This window comes from Vulpes vulpes, chromosome 7 (assembly GCF_048418805.1).
Source record: "Vulpes vulpes isolate BD-2025 chromosome 7, VulVul3, whole genome shotgun sequence".
Taxonomy (NCBI): Eukaryota; Metazoa; Chordata; class Mammalia; order Carnivora; family Canidae; genus Vulpes; species Vulpes vulpes.
Window position 1 is genome coordinate 38,058,603 of NC_132786.1, and position 16,950 is coordinate 38,075,552.

General features: G+C 40.2%; 1 protein-coding gene across 2 annotated transcripts in view; it reads left to right on the forward strand.

The window, feature by feature from the left end:
• Window positions 1–16,950, forward strand: part of GTF2E2 (general transcription factor IIE subunit 2) — an 82,652-nt gene continuing 65,702 nt past the window's right edge. For both annotated transcript variants that reach the window (XM_025993551.2, XM_025993552.2), the window contains exons 1-2: window positions 1–243; window positions 9,964–10,133. In XM_025993551.2, coding sequence (XP_025849336.1) covers window positions 9,968–10,133 — 166 coding nt within the window. In that variant the 5' untranslated portion in view covers window positions 1–243; window positions 9,964–9,967. The remainder of the gene's footprint in view (window positions 244–9,963; window positions 10,134–16,950) is intronic.

The window sequence follows — 16,950 nt, forward strand, 5'->3', positions numbered from 1 at the left end:
CTCCTCGTAGCCTGATCAGGAAGTGGCGGGCGGAGTTCCCGGCCGAGTCGCGCCGCCTCAGCCGACGCCGCCGCCAGTGCCGAGACCCCGACCTGGCGGGGCTGCGCTGGGCGTGCGTGCGGGCAGGCGGGGGCGCTGCTGACGAGGAGCAGGAAGCTGCGGCCACGCGGGCGTGGGCGGCAGGTCGCGGTGGAGGCGCTGGGAGGCGGCGGCCGGTCGCGTGGGGCGGCCCTCCTCGCTCAGGTAGGGGCCGCGGCCGCCGGCGTGGGGAGCGGAGCCCCGGCCTGTTGTTCCCCGGGACCGCCTCCTCCCGCGGGACGAGCCTGTCTTCCGTCTCTCGGGGACGCGGCGTCTGCGGTTCTGTGCGCGAAACGCCAAACAGTACCAACTTCTGGGACGCATTGTCTTTTAGGCCGGAGGTCCATTGAGCAAACTTTTGGGTTGGAAAGGGGGAAATTCGCAGTCAGGGGGCTGTCTCTCTTCCTGGCCCCCGACTTTACAGGAGCCGTAACTGAGCGGGACGTGTGTGGAGTTGAGGGAACCACGGGGTCCAGCTAAAGGCGGTGATTTAGATGCACCTCCGAGGGCTCTTTTTTTTTTTTTTTTTTTAAAGCCGCGTTTTGGAGACTCGGTTTGTAATGATTCCTGAACTTTAGTTATTATACTCGATGTCTGCAAAGTCTTAAGACCGGCTCCTCACCCAAACACTGGGGTACCTTTTCGTCCATCTCCCCATTCCTGGGATTTAGGAGGTAAGCGGTGTCGTTTCCTACCTTGCCGGCTGTTCTTGGCAATGTTCTTGGGCTTACGCAGAGAAGGAAGCAAAGGAGAAGTAGAAAGGTTGGAGAAAAAAAAAGTAGAAAGGTTGAAAAATAAAAGGCGAATGGTAGAGGGGGAAGAACGTGTGCTCTGGAGCTAGATTTTGATTTAATTTTTGGCTGCTCAGTGACCATGGAAGAACACGTGAACTCCCTGAGTTGTGATGATTTTTTTTTTTTTTTTTTAATGGGAAATGGGTATAGGTCTCCTGCATAGGTCAGTATATGTGAAACCGCAGATTTCTGAGTAGTCTGAAAAAAGAGGTGGAAAAGTTAAGCGGAGCATGCGATGGTGGGAGAGAGAGAGAGAGGGAGACCTTCAGCCTTCTGCTCCTAGGTGCCATTGAACGTTACCGGTATCGCACAGGTCGCCTTTGTTTTATTAGAGGCCTTGACCAGCATTTCAGGTCTGGAGTAAGGAAGTTTTTGATTGAGGAGGCCGAGTATTCGTGTCCTGACCTAGGTACTTAACAGCTGTGTGACCCTAAGGGTCCTTCCTCACTTCAGATTTCACGTATTAAAATAAGGAATAAAACTAATACCTATCATTTCAGAGAGTTGTGAGGCTCAAATGCTGTAAGCATTTAGGTTTTTGTAAATTGTAAGGCTTTTGCTTAAGCCTGTGTTAAAATCATGGTTAAAAGCCTGGTTTGATTACCTGTCTTTAACACGATGACTTAAACAGCTACAGATGTTTCCTGTTTTAGGCTTGTTGCCCCCATTTAATCACTTGTGATTTCTCCCCCCCCACAAACACCCTCCCCCCACGTCTGCTATCTTTCCAATACCCTAGCATAATCCTCCTGTTATTTTTCCTTTTCAGATCCAACTCAGAACAGTAGCAGTGAAGTAACATTTGTATAGCTTTATTACTCAAAAAATTGCTTTTCACAAATATTGTCTCATTTTGAAGTTGGGCTAGATGGAGATAGCATTGACAGGATCTTCATTTTGTTTATAATAAAATTGGATTTAGTGAGGTCTATGGATTGCCTAGACAATCCATGTTGCAGTTACAGATTAGTACTGAGGATTCCAGAAGTCAGGTCTTTGATAACAGTGCCAGTGGCTCTTACTCATTCAAGTTTACTCTGATTATTTTTTATCAGTGCTTGTATTTTTGACTTTTAGCACTCTGAGTCATATTTTATTCATTTTTTAAAAAGATTTTATTCATTTATTAATGAGAGACAGAGGGGGTGTGGGCAGAGACACAGGTAGAGGGAGAAGCAGGCTCCACACAGGGAGCCCGTGGGGGACTCCAGGATCCCTGGTCTCCAGGATCACGCCCTGGGCTTGAAGGCGTCACTAAACTGCTGAGCCACCCGGGCCGCCCTTATTCATTTCTTTTTAAGCAAGAGGTTCAGTTCTTTCAGATTTTTCAAATGTAAGCTGCTTGAAGGCAAGGGTTTATCTTCTAGAATTCTTCAAAACCTGGAGTACATGAACACAAGACAACTATACAAAGCTTAGAGTCACAAACACAAGACATTTAATAAAGATTTATGAAACCTGTAACAAGGCTAAGCCACTTAAAGATGTTTTTGTGTTCGTTATTCATTTAACAAATATTGAGCTATTCTCTGCATGAAGGCTTTCAAAGTTCAGATAGGGGCCCCCGGGTGGCTCATTTGGTTAAGTGTCTGACTTGAGCTCAGCTCTGGTCTTTTTTTTTAATTTTATTTATTTATTTATTTAAAAAAAAATTTTTTTTTTAAATTTATTTATGATAGTCACAGAGAGAGAGAGAGGTAGAGACACAGGCAGAGGGAGAAGCAGGCTCCACGCAGGGAGCCCGACGTGGGATTCGATCCCGGGTCTCCAGAATCGCGCCCTGGGCCAAAGGCAGGCGCCAAACCGCTGCGCCACCCAGGGATCCCCTCAGCTCTGGTCTTGATCTCAGGGTGGGTGAGTTCAAACCCCATGTTGGGCTCCACACAGTGCAGGGAACCTACTTAGAAGCAAAACAAAACAAAAGCAAAGATAGGATCTTTTTCCTCCCAGACCTTCCTTCCCTGCTTGTGAAGAATGCAAAAATCATTTACATGGTCAGCTTGTTGTGCTTCCACATATTCTGGGAGAGTTCAAACAAGAGGGGAACTTTTTTCTTTTTTGGAGCGTATTTTACACACAATTTTACATTAGTTTCAAGTATACAAAATAGTGATTTTACAACTCTGTACCTTATGCTATGCTTATCAGAAGTATAGCTACCATTTGTCACTGTACAATGCTATTATGATACCATTGACTTTATTCCCTGTGCTAAATCTTTCATCCCCATGACTTATTCATTCCATAACTGGAGGCCTGTATATCCCACTCCCTTTCATCCATTTTGCCCATCCCCATGTCCCCCATATTCCCCTCATCCACCTCCTCTCTGGCAACCATTAGTTTATTCTGTGCTTACTGGTGTGAAGAGAGGAATTAAAAATTTTTTTTTTTTATTTTTTTTTTTTAAATTTTTTTTTTTTAATTCCAGTGTAGTTAATGTACAGTGTTGTATTAGTTTCAGGTGTATAATACAGTGATTCACCAATTTGATACTCCTTGCTCATCAAGATAAGTGTACTCTTAATCCCCATTACCTATTTCACCCATCTCTCTCACCTCTCCCCTGGTAACCATCAGTTCTCTATAGCTAAGGGTCTGTTTTTGCTTTGTTTTGTTTCTTAAATTCCACATATGAATGAAATTATATGGTATTTGTCTTTCTCTGATTTATTTCGCTTAACATTATACTCTCCAGATCCATCCATATTGTTGCAAATGGCAAGATATCATTCTTTTTATGGCTGAATCATTCTGTTGTGTATATATTCCACATCTTCTCTATCCATTCCTTTATCGGTGGATACTTGGACTGCTTCCATAATTTGACTCTTGTAAATAATGCTGCAGTCAACATGGGGGTGAATATATCTTTTCAAATTAGTTTTTGTAATTTTTCTTTCTTTTTTTTAAAGATTTTATTTATTTATTCATGTGAGAGAGTGAGAGAGAGGTAGAGACACCAGCAGATGGAGAAGCAGGCTCCTTGCAGGGAGCCTGTTGCAGGACTCAATCCCAGACCAGGATCATGCCCTGAGCCCAAGGCAGACTATCAACAGCTGAGCCACCTAGGCATCCCGAGTTTCTGTTTTCCTTGGTTGAATACCCTGTAGTATGATTATTGGATTGTAAAAGAAGAGAGGAACATAATCAAATACTTGTTGAGGGTCAGCTGGGTGGCTTAGTAGGTTAAATATCCGACTCTTGATATCAGCACAGGTCTCAATTTCATGATTCTGAGTTCAAGCCCCTACGTAAAAACAAATGAATAAAATAAAATCCATGAATGATCTGTGGCTCTTGGTTGTACTGAAGTTGCTTAGAACTGGAGTTTTAGGGCAGCCATTGATGCTGGGCATCATGGCTGCCCTCAGACCTCTGGTGAAGCCCGAGATCGTTAAAAAGAGGACCAAGAAGTTCATCCAGGGATCCCTGGTTGGCGCAGCGGTTTGGCGCCTGCCTTTGGCCCAGGGCGCGATCCTGGAGACCCGGGATCGAATCCCACGTCGGGAGCCTGCTTCTCCCTCTGCCTGTGTCTCTGCCTCTCTCTCTCTCTCTCTGTGTGACTATCATAAATAAATAAAATTTAAAAAAAAAGAAAAAAGAAAGTTCTCCTTCTTTAAAAAAAAAAAAAAAAAAAAAAAGTTCATCCAGCACCGATATGTTCATAAGTTCATTCAGTCAGACCGATATGTCAAATTTAAGCACAACTGGTGGAAACCCAGAGGCATTGACAGTAGGGTACACAGAAGATTCAAGGGCCAGATCTTGATGCCCAACATTGGTTGTGGGAGCAACAAGAAAACAAAGCACATGCACATGAAGCACCCAGTGGCTTCAGGAAGTTCCTAGTCCACAATGTCAAGGAGCTTGAAGTGTTGCTGATGTGCAACAAATCTTACTGTGCAGAGATTGCTCACAATGTATCCTCCAAGAACCCTAAAGCCATTGTGGAAAGAGCAACTCAGCTGGCCATCAGAGTCACCAATCCCAATGCCAGGCTGCTCAGCAAAGAAAATGAATTGACATTATGTGCATGTCATATTTGTGTTAGTAAAACCATAAAACTACAAAAAAAAAAAAAAAAACCTGGAGTTTTAGGACTGGGAAAAAAACAAAAGAGGTCTAGTTTCACCACCTTCTGAATCAGGAATTTTCTGTAGATATTTTTAACTAATTTTAATCCAATTTTTTTAATTGGAGTAAAATTTTTGATTTTACTTAATAGAGAGTTCACGAGGTTTTTTTTTTTTTTTTTTTTTTTTTTTAAGATTTTATTTATTTAAGAGAGAGAGAGAGAGAGAGAAAAGCAGAGACACAGGCAGAGGGAGAAGCAGGCTCCATGCAGGCAGCCTGATGTGGGACTTGATCCCAGGACCCTGGGATCAAGACCTGAGCCAAAGGCAGACACTCAACTGCTGAGCCACCCAGGCATACTGAGAGTTCACCAGTTTTAAACCACACGTTTTCGGGGACTTCTTTAAAAAAAAAAAAAAAAGTATAATCGACTCTAGGTGTCTACAATGTTTTATTAGGTTTAGGTGTACAACATATTGAGTCAACAATTATATACATTACTCAGTGCTCACCATAAGTATAGTCCCCATTTGTCACCATGCAACATTATTATTGAGTATATTTAGTAATGTACTTTCATCTTAGGTATTTTAAAATTGGAAGTCTATATCTCTTTATTGTCTTTACCTATTTTGCCTATTTCCCCACCAACCTCTCCTTTGGCGACCATGAGTTTGTTCTCTGTAATTGAGTCTGTTCATTTGTTTTTTTTTAGGTAAATGAAATCATACAGTATTTGTCTCTCTGGGTATTTCACTTAGCATTGTATCCTCTAGGTTTAGCAGTGTTGTCTCAAATGGCAAGAACTCTTTTTTATGGCTAATATCCCTTGTGAGTGTGTATCACAGGTTATCTGTTGACAGATGCTTGGGTTGCCTCCATATCTTGGCTATTGTAAATAATGCTGCAATACACATAGGGCTGCTTATATTTCCTTGAATTAGTGTTTTTGTTTTCTTTGGGTAAATGCCAGTAGTGGAATTATTGGATCATCTGGTATTTCTAGTTTTAATTTTTTTGAACTTCCGTACTGTTTTCCACAGTGGCTGCACCAGTTTGCATTCCTATCAACAGTGCATGAGGGTTGCCTTTCTCCACATTCTTGTCAACACTTGGTCTTTCTTTCTTTCTTTCTTTCTTTCTTTCTTTCTTTCTTTCTTTCTTTTTTTTTTTTTTTTGATATTAGCCATTCTGATTAATGTGGGGTGATATCTTTTCTTTTTTTTTTTTTTAAGATTTTTATTTATTCATGAGAGAGAGAGAGGCAGAGACACAGGCAGAGGGAGAAGTAGGCTCCATGCAGGGAGCCTGATGTGGGACTCGATCCCGGGTCTCCAGGATCACACCCTGGGCTGAAGGCGGTGCTAAACCACTGAGCTACCTGGGCTGCCCACGGGCTGCCCACGTTGGGTGATAATCTTACTGTGGTTTTTGATTTGCATTTCCCTTGATTAAGTAATGCTAAGCATCTTTTCATATATCTGTTGGCCACTTGTATGTCATCTTTGGAAAAATGTCTATTCAGATCCTCTACCCATTTTTTTAATCAGAGTGGTTGTGGATTAAAATTTATTAAAAATATCTACAGAAAATTTCTGATTTAGAAGGAGGTGGGACTAGAGTTCTTTAAAAAAAAAAAAGATGGGGATCCCTGGGTGGCGCAGCGGTTTGGCGCCTGCCTTTGGCCCAGGGCACGATCCTGGAGACCCGGGATCGAATCCCACGTCGGGCTCCCGGTGCATGGAGCCTGCTTCTCCTCCCTCTGCCTGTGTCTCTGCCTCTCTCTCTCTGTGACTATCATAAATAAAAAATAAAATTCTTTAAAAAAAAAAAAAAGATTTTATTTATTCATGGGAAACAGAGAAGCAGAGACACAGGCAGAGGGAGAAGCAGGCTCCCTGTAGGGAGCCCGACGCGAGACTCATTGGGGTCTCCAGGATCACACCCTGGGCGGAAGGTGCCGATAAACCACTGAGCAACCCAGGTTGCCCAGGACTCTTGTTTTTGTTTTCTTTTGTTTTGTTTTTTTCTTTTTCCCCCAGTTGTAAAACACCAGTTCTGAGCAGCTTCAGTATAACCAGGGAAGCCACAGATCATTCAACAAGTATTTTATTTTATTCATTTGTTTTTAAATAGGGGCTTGAACTCCATGGTTGTGGGTTTTTGTTTTTTTGACTTTGGTGTTAAATTATATAAGTTCTTTATATATTTTGGATGTTAACCCCTTATCGGGTATATAATTTACAAATATCTTCTGTCGTTCAGTAGGTTTATCTTTTTGTTGGTGGTTTCTTTTGCTGTGCACAAGCTTTTTATTTTGATGAAGCCCCAGTAGTTTATTTTTGCTTTTGTCTCCCTTGCCTGAGAAGACCTATCTAGAAAAAATGTTGCTAAGGACAATGTCCAAGAGATTACTGTCTATGTTTTCTTTTAGGAGTTTTATTAAAGTTTCAGATCTTACATCTGGTCTTGAATCCATTTTGAGTTTATATTTGTGTGTGGTGTAAGAAAATGGTCCCGTTTCATCATGGGTTTTTTTTTTTTTTTTTGCATGTAGCAGTCCAGTTTTCCCCAACACCATTTGTTGAAGAGCCTATCTTTTCCCTGTTGTATGTTCTTTCCTCCTTTGTCATGGATTCATTGATCACATAGGTATGGATTTGTTTTTGGGATCTCTGTTCTGTTGATCTAGGTGTCTCTTTTTGTGAGAGAGCCATACTACATAGTTTTGTAGTATATCTTGAAATCTGGGATTGTGATACCTCCAGCTTTGTGCTGCTTTTTCAAGAATACTTTGGCTACTCAGGGTCTTTTGTGTTGTTTTCTTTTTAAGATTTTGTTAAGAGAGAAAGACAGACACCAAGCAGGGGGAGAGGCAGAGGGAGAGAGAGAGAGCAGGCTCCTTGATGAGCAGAGAGCCTGACGTGGGGCTTGATCCCAGGATCTCGGATCATGACCTGAGCCAAAGGCAGATGCTTAAGGGACTGAGCCACCCAGGTACCCCTCTTTTGTGATTTTATACAAATTTTAGGATTATGTGTTCTAGTTCTGTGAAAAAATGCTATTGGTATTTTGATTGGGATTGCATTGAATCTGAAGATTGCTTTAAGAAGTAAGGACATTTTAATGATACTCTTTTAATCCATGAATGTGGAATATCTTTCCATTTATGTCATCTTCAGTTTCTTTCATCAATGTTTTAGAGTTTTTAGAGTGTAGGTCTTAGTGATTAAATTTATTCTTGGGTATTTTATTCTTTCTGGTGCAGTTGTAAATGGGGTTGTTTTTCTTAATTTCTCTTTCTGCTACTTTGTTATTAGAGTATAGGAACAGAACAAATTCCTGTATATTGATTTTTATATCCTGCAACTTTACTGAATTCATGTACTATTTTTTTTGGTGGCGTCTTTAGGGTTTTCTGTATATTAAGTTATGTCTTCTGCAAATAGTAACAGTTTTATGTGTTCATTACTAGTTTGCCTTTTAAAAATATGTATATTTTTAAAGATTTTATTTACTTATTTGACAGAACAAGCAGGGGGAAGGGTAGAGAGAAGGAGAGGGAGAAGCAGAAGCAGGCTCCTTCTGAGCATGAAGGTTGATGTGGGACTTAATCCCAGGACTCTGAGATGGTGACCTGATCCAAAGTCAGACACTTAATTGACCCAGGTGCCCCACAAGTTTGGATGCTTTTTCTTTTCTGATTACTACATCTAGTACTTCCACTGCTGTGTTGAATAAAAGTAGATATCCCTGTCTTATTCCTCATCTTAGAGGAAAAGCTTTTACCACTGAGTATGTTGTTAACTTTGGGTTTTTCACATTTGGTTTTAATTATGTTGAAGTATGTTCCCTCTAAACCCACTTTGTTGAGAATTTTTATCCTGAACAGATTTTTATTTTGTCAAATGCTTTTTATGTATTAGATGATCATATTGTTTGGGGAAAATTTTTTTTTTTTTTAAGATTTTACTTATTCGAGAGAGAGGCAGAGACCTAGGCAGAGGGAGAAGCAGGCTCCATGCAGGGAGCCTGATGTGGGACTCATCCTGGGGCTCCAGGATCACACCCTGGGCTGAAGGCAGGCACTAAACCGCTGAACCATCCAGGTGACCTAATTTTAATATTTTATTTAACCTAGTGTATCCAAAATATTATCACATCAACGTGTAATCTAAAATATCTCATCAGGAATGCCTGGGTGGCTCAGTGGTTGAGTGTCTGCCTTCGGCTCCCAGGGTGTGATTGTGGAGTCCCAGGATCAAGTCTTGTATCAGGCTCCTCGCGAGGGGTCTGCTTCTCCCTCTGCCTGTGTCTCTGCCTCTCTCTGTGTGTCTCATGAATAAGTTAATAAAATCTTTTTTTTTTTTAATTTTTATTTTTTTATGATAGTCACACAGAGAGAGAGAGAGAGAGAGAGAGGCAGAGACACAGGCAGAGGGAGAAGCAGGCTCCATGCACCGGGAGCCCGACGTGGGATTCGATCCCGGGTCTCCAGGATCGCGCCCTGGGCCAAGATCAGACGAGATCGGGCGCGTTCAGGGTGGTATGGCCGTAGACTCGCCCTGGGCCAAATGCAGGCGCCAAACCGCTGCGCCACCCAGGGATCCCAAGTTAATAAAATCTTAAAAAAAAAAAATTCAGTAATTCTAAAAGTTCTTTGTACTATGTTTTTAATCTGATTTGTATTTTATACTTAAAGTGCATCTCAATTCTAGCCCCATTTCAGGTGTTCCATAGGCACATGTGGCCAGTGGCTATCATATTGGACAGTATAGTTCTGGAGCTTTAGAGAATAATTCTTTTTATTAGTGTCTAGCATAGTGCCTGGCACACAATAGGCACTAATTAAAGATTTTTAAGTGAGTGACTAAATGAATAAATACAAATGCTGGAGAGCTGGTAATAAAAGGTAATTTTGTTTGGAAGTAATTCTTCTTGGGAGCTAGAGATTTGGTCTATATGTTTGAATGATTAGAGCCTGTATTAAAGATACTTACTTATATCTTTGCAGAATTATGGATCCAAGCCTGTTGAGAGAACGGGAGCTGTTCAAAAAACGAGCTCTCTCCACTCCTGTAGTAGAAAAACGTTCAGTATCTTCTGAATCATCATCATCATCATCAAAGAAGAAGAAAGCAAAACTAGAACATGGAGGATCATCAGGCTCTAAACAGAATTCTGGTTAGTAAAATTGACTTTAGGATTGTTTAGTTTTTATTTTTCAGAAAACCATTTAGTCATGGCAAGTTCATGTTTTTAGTCCAACATCCATCCGTATTTATTGTTAAATACTGTTAAGTATAAGGGAATGTAATGATAAGAGAATATATCGCTTTTAAGATGTTAATAGTCTTGTATTATAGGTAGAATTTAGGTTATTATCTTTTCAGAAAATAACTTTAATTTGTATACTGTTTAGTTCACTCGTTTAAAGTGTACAATTCAAAAATTTTTAGTAAATTTACAGAAATGTGCAATCATTACTATAATTGAATTTTAGAACATTTCCATCATCTTCAAAAGATCCTTTGCACCCATTTGCAGTCACTTCTTGTCTCCACCCCTGCCCCAGATAAATAAGTCTTTTTTTTTTTTTTAATAACAATAGTCTACTTTCTGTCTCTGTATATTTGCCTTTTCTTGATATTTCATATAAATGGAATTGAACAATATGTGGTCTTTAGTGTATGGCTTCTTTTATATAGCATTTATTGAGATGATTGTGTTCTTTTTTGTTGTTTATGCAATTAACATGATATATATTACATTAGTTGGTTTTTCAGATGTTAAACCAGTCCTTGCATTCTTGGAATAAATCCTACTTGGTTGTGGTGTATAATTCTTTTTATTTATTGTGGGATTCAGTTTGCTGGTCTTTTTTTGGTCCAGAATTCATCTATATGTAGCATGTGTCAGTATTTCATTCTATTTTATTGCTGGCAAGTAATCCATTGTATGGGTATACTACAATTTATTTATCCCTTCATCAGTCAGTGGACATTTTGATTATTTCTTTTTGACTGTTATGAATAGTGCTGCTGCTATGAACATTAATGTACAAGCTTTTTTGTGGACTGTTTTTCCCTCTTGGATAGAGTACCTAAGAGTGGAACTTCTGAGTAATGTGGTATATTTATGTTTAACTTTTTAAGAAACTACCAAAATGACGATACCATTTTACATTTTACATTCTCACCATCATTGCATGAGGGTTCTATTTTTTTCATTCTTGTAAATCTTGTTATTACTTGTCTTTTTGATTATAGGTATTTTAGTAGTTATAAAGTGATATCATTGTGTGTATATGGTTTTAAAAATATTTTTAACTTTATTTTTATTTTTTTTTAAGATTTTATTTAGACAGAGAGGCAGAGACACAGGCAGAGGGAGAAACAGGCTCCATGCAGGGAGCCTCATGGTGGGTCTCGATCCTGGGACCCCAGGATCATGCCCTGAGCCAAAGGCAGATGCTCAACTGCTGAGCCACGCAGACATCCATGCTTTTTTAAATTTTTATTTAATTATTAGTATTTTTTAAAAAGATTTATTCATGAGAGAGAGAGAGAGAGAGAGACAGACAGAGACACAGGCAGAGGGAGAAGCAGGCTCCATGCAGGGAGCCTGATGGGGAACTTGATCCTGGACTCCAGGAGCACGCCCTGGGTCGAAGGCAGGTGCTAAACCGCTGAGCTACCCAGGGATCCCCTATTTGTGATTTTTATAGGGATTGTATTGAATCTATAAATCAATTTGGGGAGAATTGCTATCTTAACAATAGTAAGTCTTCCAGGCAATGAACATGGATATCTTCTCATCAATTTAGGTTTTTAATTTCTTTTTTTATAGTTTTATAGTATTTATGTATAAGTGTTACATTTATGTTAATTTTTTATTTTTTAAGATTTTATTTATTTATTCGTGAGAGACAGAGAGAGGCAGAGATACAGGCAGAGGGAGAAGCAGGCTCCATTCAGGGAGCCGGATGTGGGACTCAATCCCCGGTCTCCAGGATCCCGCCCTGGACTAAACTGCTGAGCGACCGGGGCACCGGGGCTGCCCTATGTTTATGTTATTAAATTTATTCCTAAGTAGTTTATTCTTTTTGATATTATTGTTGATGAAACTATTTTCTCACTTTGATTTTTGGATTATTCATTAGTTAGTATATAGAAATACAATAGATTTTTTTTTTTTTTAAGATTTTACTTATTTATTCATGATAGACATAGAGAGAGAGGGAGAGAGAGGCAGATACAGGCAGAGGGGGGAGAAGCAGGCTTCATGCCAGGAGCCTGACGCGGGAATCGATCCCAGGACTCCAGGATCAGGCCCGGACCAAAGGCAGGTGCTAAACTGCTGAGCCGCCCAGGGATCCCCTCAATAGATTTTTAAAATAGTTTTTTTAATGAGATTTGAGAGAGAGAATATGAATGGGGGAGGGGCATAGAGCGAAACAGATACTCTGCTGAACAACCCTGGGATTATGACCAGAGGGAGGCAGATACTTAGCCACCCAGGTGCCCCAGAAATACAATAGTTTTTTTGTACATTGATATTTTGATATTGTATTCTGCAACCTTGCTGAGCTTGTTCATTGTTTCTAGTTCTGTGTGTAAATTCTGTAGGATCTTTTTATGTACAAGATTATGTCATATGTGAAGGACAGATTTACTTTGTCCTTTCCAAATGCCTTTTTTAAAAAAAAAAAGATTTTATTTATTTTTTTCATGAAAGACAGAGACAGAGACACAGGCAGTGGGAGAAGCAGGCTCCATGCAGGGAGCCTGATGCGGACCCGATCCTGGGACCCCAGGACCACACCCTGAGCCACCCAGGGATCTCCAAATGCCTTTGGAATGCCCTTCCTTCTTTTCCTCCTTTCCTCCTTGGACTATATGATGCTGACTACAGATGGTGAGCGTGAACATCTTTCCCTTGTTCCTGATCTTAGGGGAAAGGCATTCAATCTTCCACCTTTATGTATGATCTTAGCTGCATAGATTTTGTAGATGCCCATTATCAGGTTGAAGTTTCTGTCTACGTCTTGTTTGTTGAGAGTTTCTAATCTTAAATGGATATTGGATGTTGTCAAATGCTTTTTCTGCATTTATTGAGAAGATCATGTTGTTCTTGTTCTTTATTAATATTACATTAATTGATTTCAGATGTTAAGCCAATCTGGCATTCTTAGAATAAATCCTACTTCGTTATGATATGAGGTATGGAATTCAGATTGCTGGTATTTTGTATAGGAATTTTGTGTTTATATTTATGAGGTTTATGATTTGTATACTTTTCTTGTGCCCACTAGTGTATTTCTGGCCTAATGATTGGTAAAGTGTTCCCTTTTCCACTGTTTTTCTGGAAGAGTTAATGAAGGTTTGATAATTTTCCCTTTAAATGTTTGGTAGAGTTCACAAGTAAAGCTATTTGGGCTAGAACTTTCCTTTGTGGGAAGCTCTTGTAGAAATTCAGGTTATCTGTTATCTTCTTGAGTTAATTTTGGTGTTTTGTATCCTCTTAGGAGTTTGCCCATTTCATTATCTACATTGTCTAAAGTTTTCCAATATTTTCTTGGAATCCTTTGATTTCTATGAGGCTGGTAACGATAATTCCTCTTGACCTTCATTTCTGATTATAGGAATTTGTGTTTTATTTGTTCTTTTCAAAAAGCCAACTTTGGTTTCATTTATTTTTCTTTTGTGTTTTTCTATTTTTTATTTTATTTATTTCTATGTCACCATTATTTCCTTTTTTTCTTATTTTGAGTTTAGTCTTAGACTGTTACCTTTTTTTTTTTTTTAATATTTTATTTATACATTCATAGAGATGCAGAGAGAGAGAGAGAGAGGCAGAGGGAGAAGCAGGCTACATGCAAAGAGCCCGATGTGGGACTTGATCCCAGGACCCCAGGATCACACCCTGAACCGAAGGCATACACTCAACTGCTGAGCCACCTAGGTGTCCCTACTTTTCTGAGGGAGTTTGGAACTGTAACTATTGTGTTATATTAAGCACCAATTTTTTAAAATAAATTTATTTTTTATTGGTGTTCAATTTGCCAACATACAGAATAACACCCAGTGCTCATCCCGCCAACCAGTCACCCCCACCCTCCGCCCTCCTCCCCTTCCACCACCCCTAGTTCGTTTCCCAGATTTAGGAGTTTAAGCACCAATTTTGGAACTTGGTCAAAGTGCAATGAATTTGGGTCTGTGGGTTTCTTTTTTTTTAAACACTACAAAATTTCAGTGGCTTAAAGACAAAGATTTGTTTCTCTTTCATACCACGTGTTTATCATCTGTTGGCAAAGATGTTAGCTCCTTATAATCACTGAAAGGACCCAGACTCATAGAGTACCTGATATTTCAAAAGTTGTTGGTTTCAGTGCCAGCAGGAAAAAGAACTTGAAGATCTTTCCTGGCAATTTAGATCCTCTTGCCTGGAGAGGAGACATCACTATCTCTCACAACTCATTTTCTAGAGCTAGTCACAGGGCTGTACCCAGACACAAGGGGTTCCAAGTTCTCTAAAAAGGGAGAGCTGGAAATACTGGATATAAACACTGAAGATTGCCGTACTACCCTAGATTGATTGGGTCACTATCAGTGGATTGATTGCCTGATTAGGTACTTACAGGGTTTCCTCGCTTAACTTCTTGATGTCTCTCTACAGCAGTGATTTTTCTTTTTTTAAAATTTTTTAAAAGATTTTATTTATTTATTCATGAGAGACATAGAGAGGCAGAGACACAGGCAGAGGGAGAAGCAGGCTCCATGCAGGGAGCCTGACGTGGGACTCGATCCCAGGTCTCCAGGATCACACCCTGGACCGCAGGCAGTGCTAAACCGCCACGCCACCGGGGCTGCCTAGCAGTGATTTTTCTAATCCACAGTCTGATGATGTGACTGTTTAAAGCTGATCATCATTACTTTTCTTTTTCTTTTTCTTTTTCTTTTTCTTTTTCTTTTTCTTTTTCTTTTTCTTTTTCTTTTTCTCTTTCTTTCTCTTTTTCTTTCTTTCTTTCCTTTCTTTCTTTTTTTTTTTTTTTTTAAAGATTTTATTTATTTATTCATGAGAGACACAGAGACACAGAGACACAGGCAGAGGAAGAGGAGCCTGATATGGGGACTCGATCCCAGGACCCTGGGATCATGCCCTGGGCCAAAGGCATATGCTCAACCACTGAGCCGCCCATGCATCCCTGATCATCATTACTTTTCACATGAAGTCCATCTTTTCCTGCTGTCTGCATGCCCTGCATGATCTAGTCTCCAGTTGCTTTTATATCCATATCTCACTTTTTTCTTATACTCTGTCCTGCGACACTGGCCTGGAGATCCTTTAACATGTTTTACTCCCTTTGGCCTCTTGACCTTTGCCCACATTATGTCCTCTTGATGGAATATTGTTTCTTAGCTTCTCTTTCCTTTGGCTAACTTCTAATCCTCTTTTAGGTTGGAGCTTGAAAGTCCTATTATTTCTACTTTCCTATTTGAATTCACAGCTTAGCCTTTGATTCCCATAGCACTCATTATTTCTGACAAAGCTATTGTGTGTCATTGTAATTACATGATTACTTGTTTGCCATTGTAACCTAATCTCTCACACATAGAAGGACTTGATACATGTTTGTTGAGTGGTTAAATTACAGCCTACATAGGGAAAAGTTAGTAGTGTCCATTATCAAGAAATTTAGTAATTAAAGGATCAGTATGCTTCTCATCTATGGCAAGGACTCCAAAGTTTGCCATTTATGAAAATGTGTTATTTTTTTTAAAGATTTTATTTATTCATGAGAGACACAGACACAGGCAGGGGGATAAGTAGGAGGGAAGCCTAATGGAGGACTCTCAATCCCAGGACCGTGGGATCATGACCCGAGCCAAAGGCAGACGCTCAACCACGTAGCCACCCAAGCGTCCCTGAAAATGTGGTTTTAACAGTGCTTGGAATATCTCCTGTTAACAAAAATATTTTGTATACCACATTTCACAAGTACTTTGAAAATTGGTTACATTATCTTTTTTTCTTTTTAAGATTTTATTTATTTATTCATGAGAGACAGAGAGAGAGAGAGAGAGAGAGGGGCAGAGTCACAGGGAGAAGCAGGTTACATGCAGGAGCCTGATGTGGGACTGGATCCTGAGAGAGAGAGAGAGAGAGAGAGAGACAGAGAGACAGAGACAGAGGCAGAGACACAGGGAGAAGCAGGCTACATGCAGGAGCCTGACGTGGGACTGGATCCTGGGACTCTAGGATCACGCCCTAGGCCGAAGGCAGGCATTAAACTACTGAGCCACCCAGGGATCCCCTGACAAGGTTCTCTTAAGTTTAAAATGATGGATATGTGTTTTTCTTTTTAAGATTTATTTATCTGAGAGAGAAAGAGAGGGAGAGCTGGGGAAGGGTAGAAGAGAGAATATTTCAGGCAGACTCCCTGCTGAGCCCCACTTGGGGTTCCACCTCACAACCTGTGAAATCAAGTCCTGAGACCCAAGAGCTCAAAGCCTGGACTGAAACCAGAGTCAGACAGCCAACTGACTAAGCCACCCATGTGCCCCTAGATAGGTATTTTTTTTTTAAAGATTTTATTTATTTATTCATGAGAGACAGAGAGAGAGAGAGAGAGAGAGAGAGAGAGATAGGCAGAGACACAGGCAGAAGGAGAAGCAGGCTCCATGCCGGGAGCTGACATGGGATTCGATCCCAGGACTCCAGGATCACGCCCTGGGCCAAAGGCGGGTACTAAACCGCTGAGCTACCCAGGGATCCCCATAGATATGTATTTTTCACTGCATATATCAGATATTTTTTATTGTGCCTTAATTTTCAGTAGCTTCTTAATAATCTACGTTGTTATATTTAAAGGCTGTTATTTCCATTTTTGGTTGTTATTTTTGAGTAATGCTTTTAGATATCTCTTTGTATCTTGAGCCTTTTTCTTTCGAACTAGTTTCTCAGGGTGAATTCCCAGGAATGATATTTCTGGTTAAGG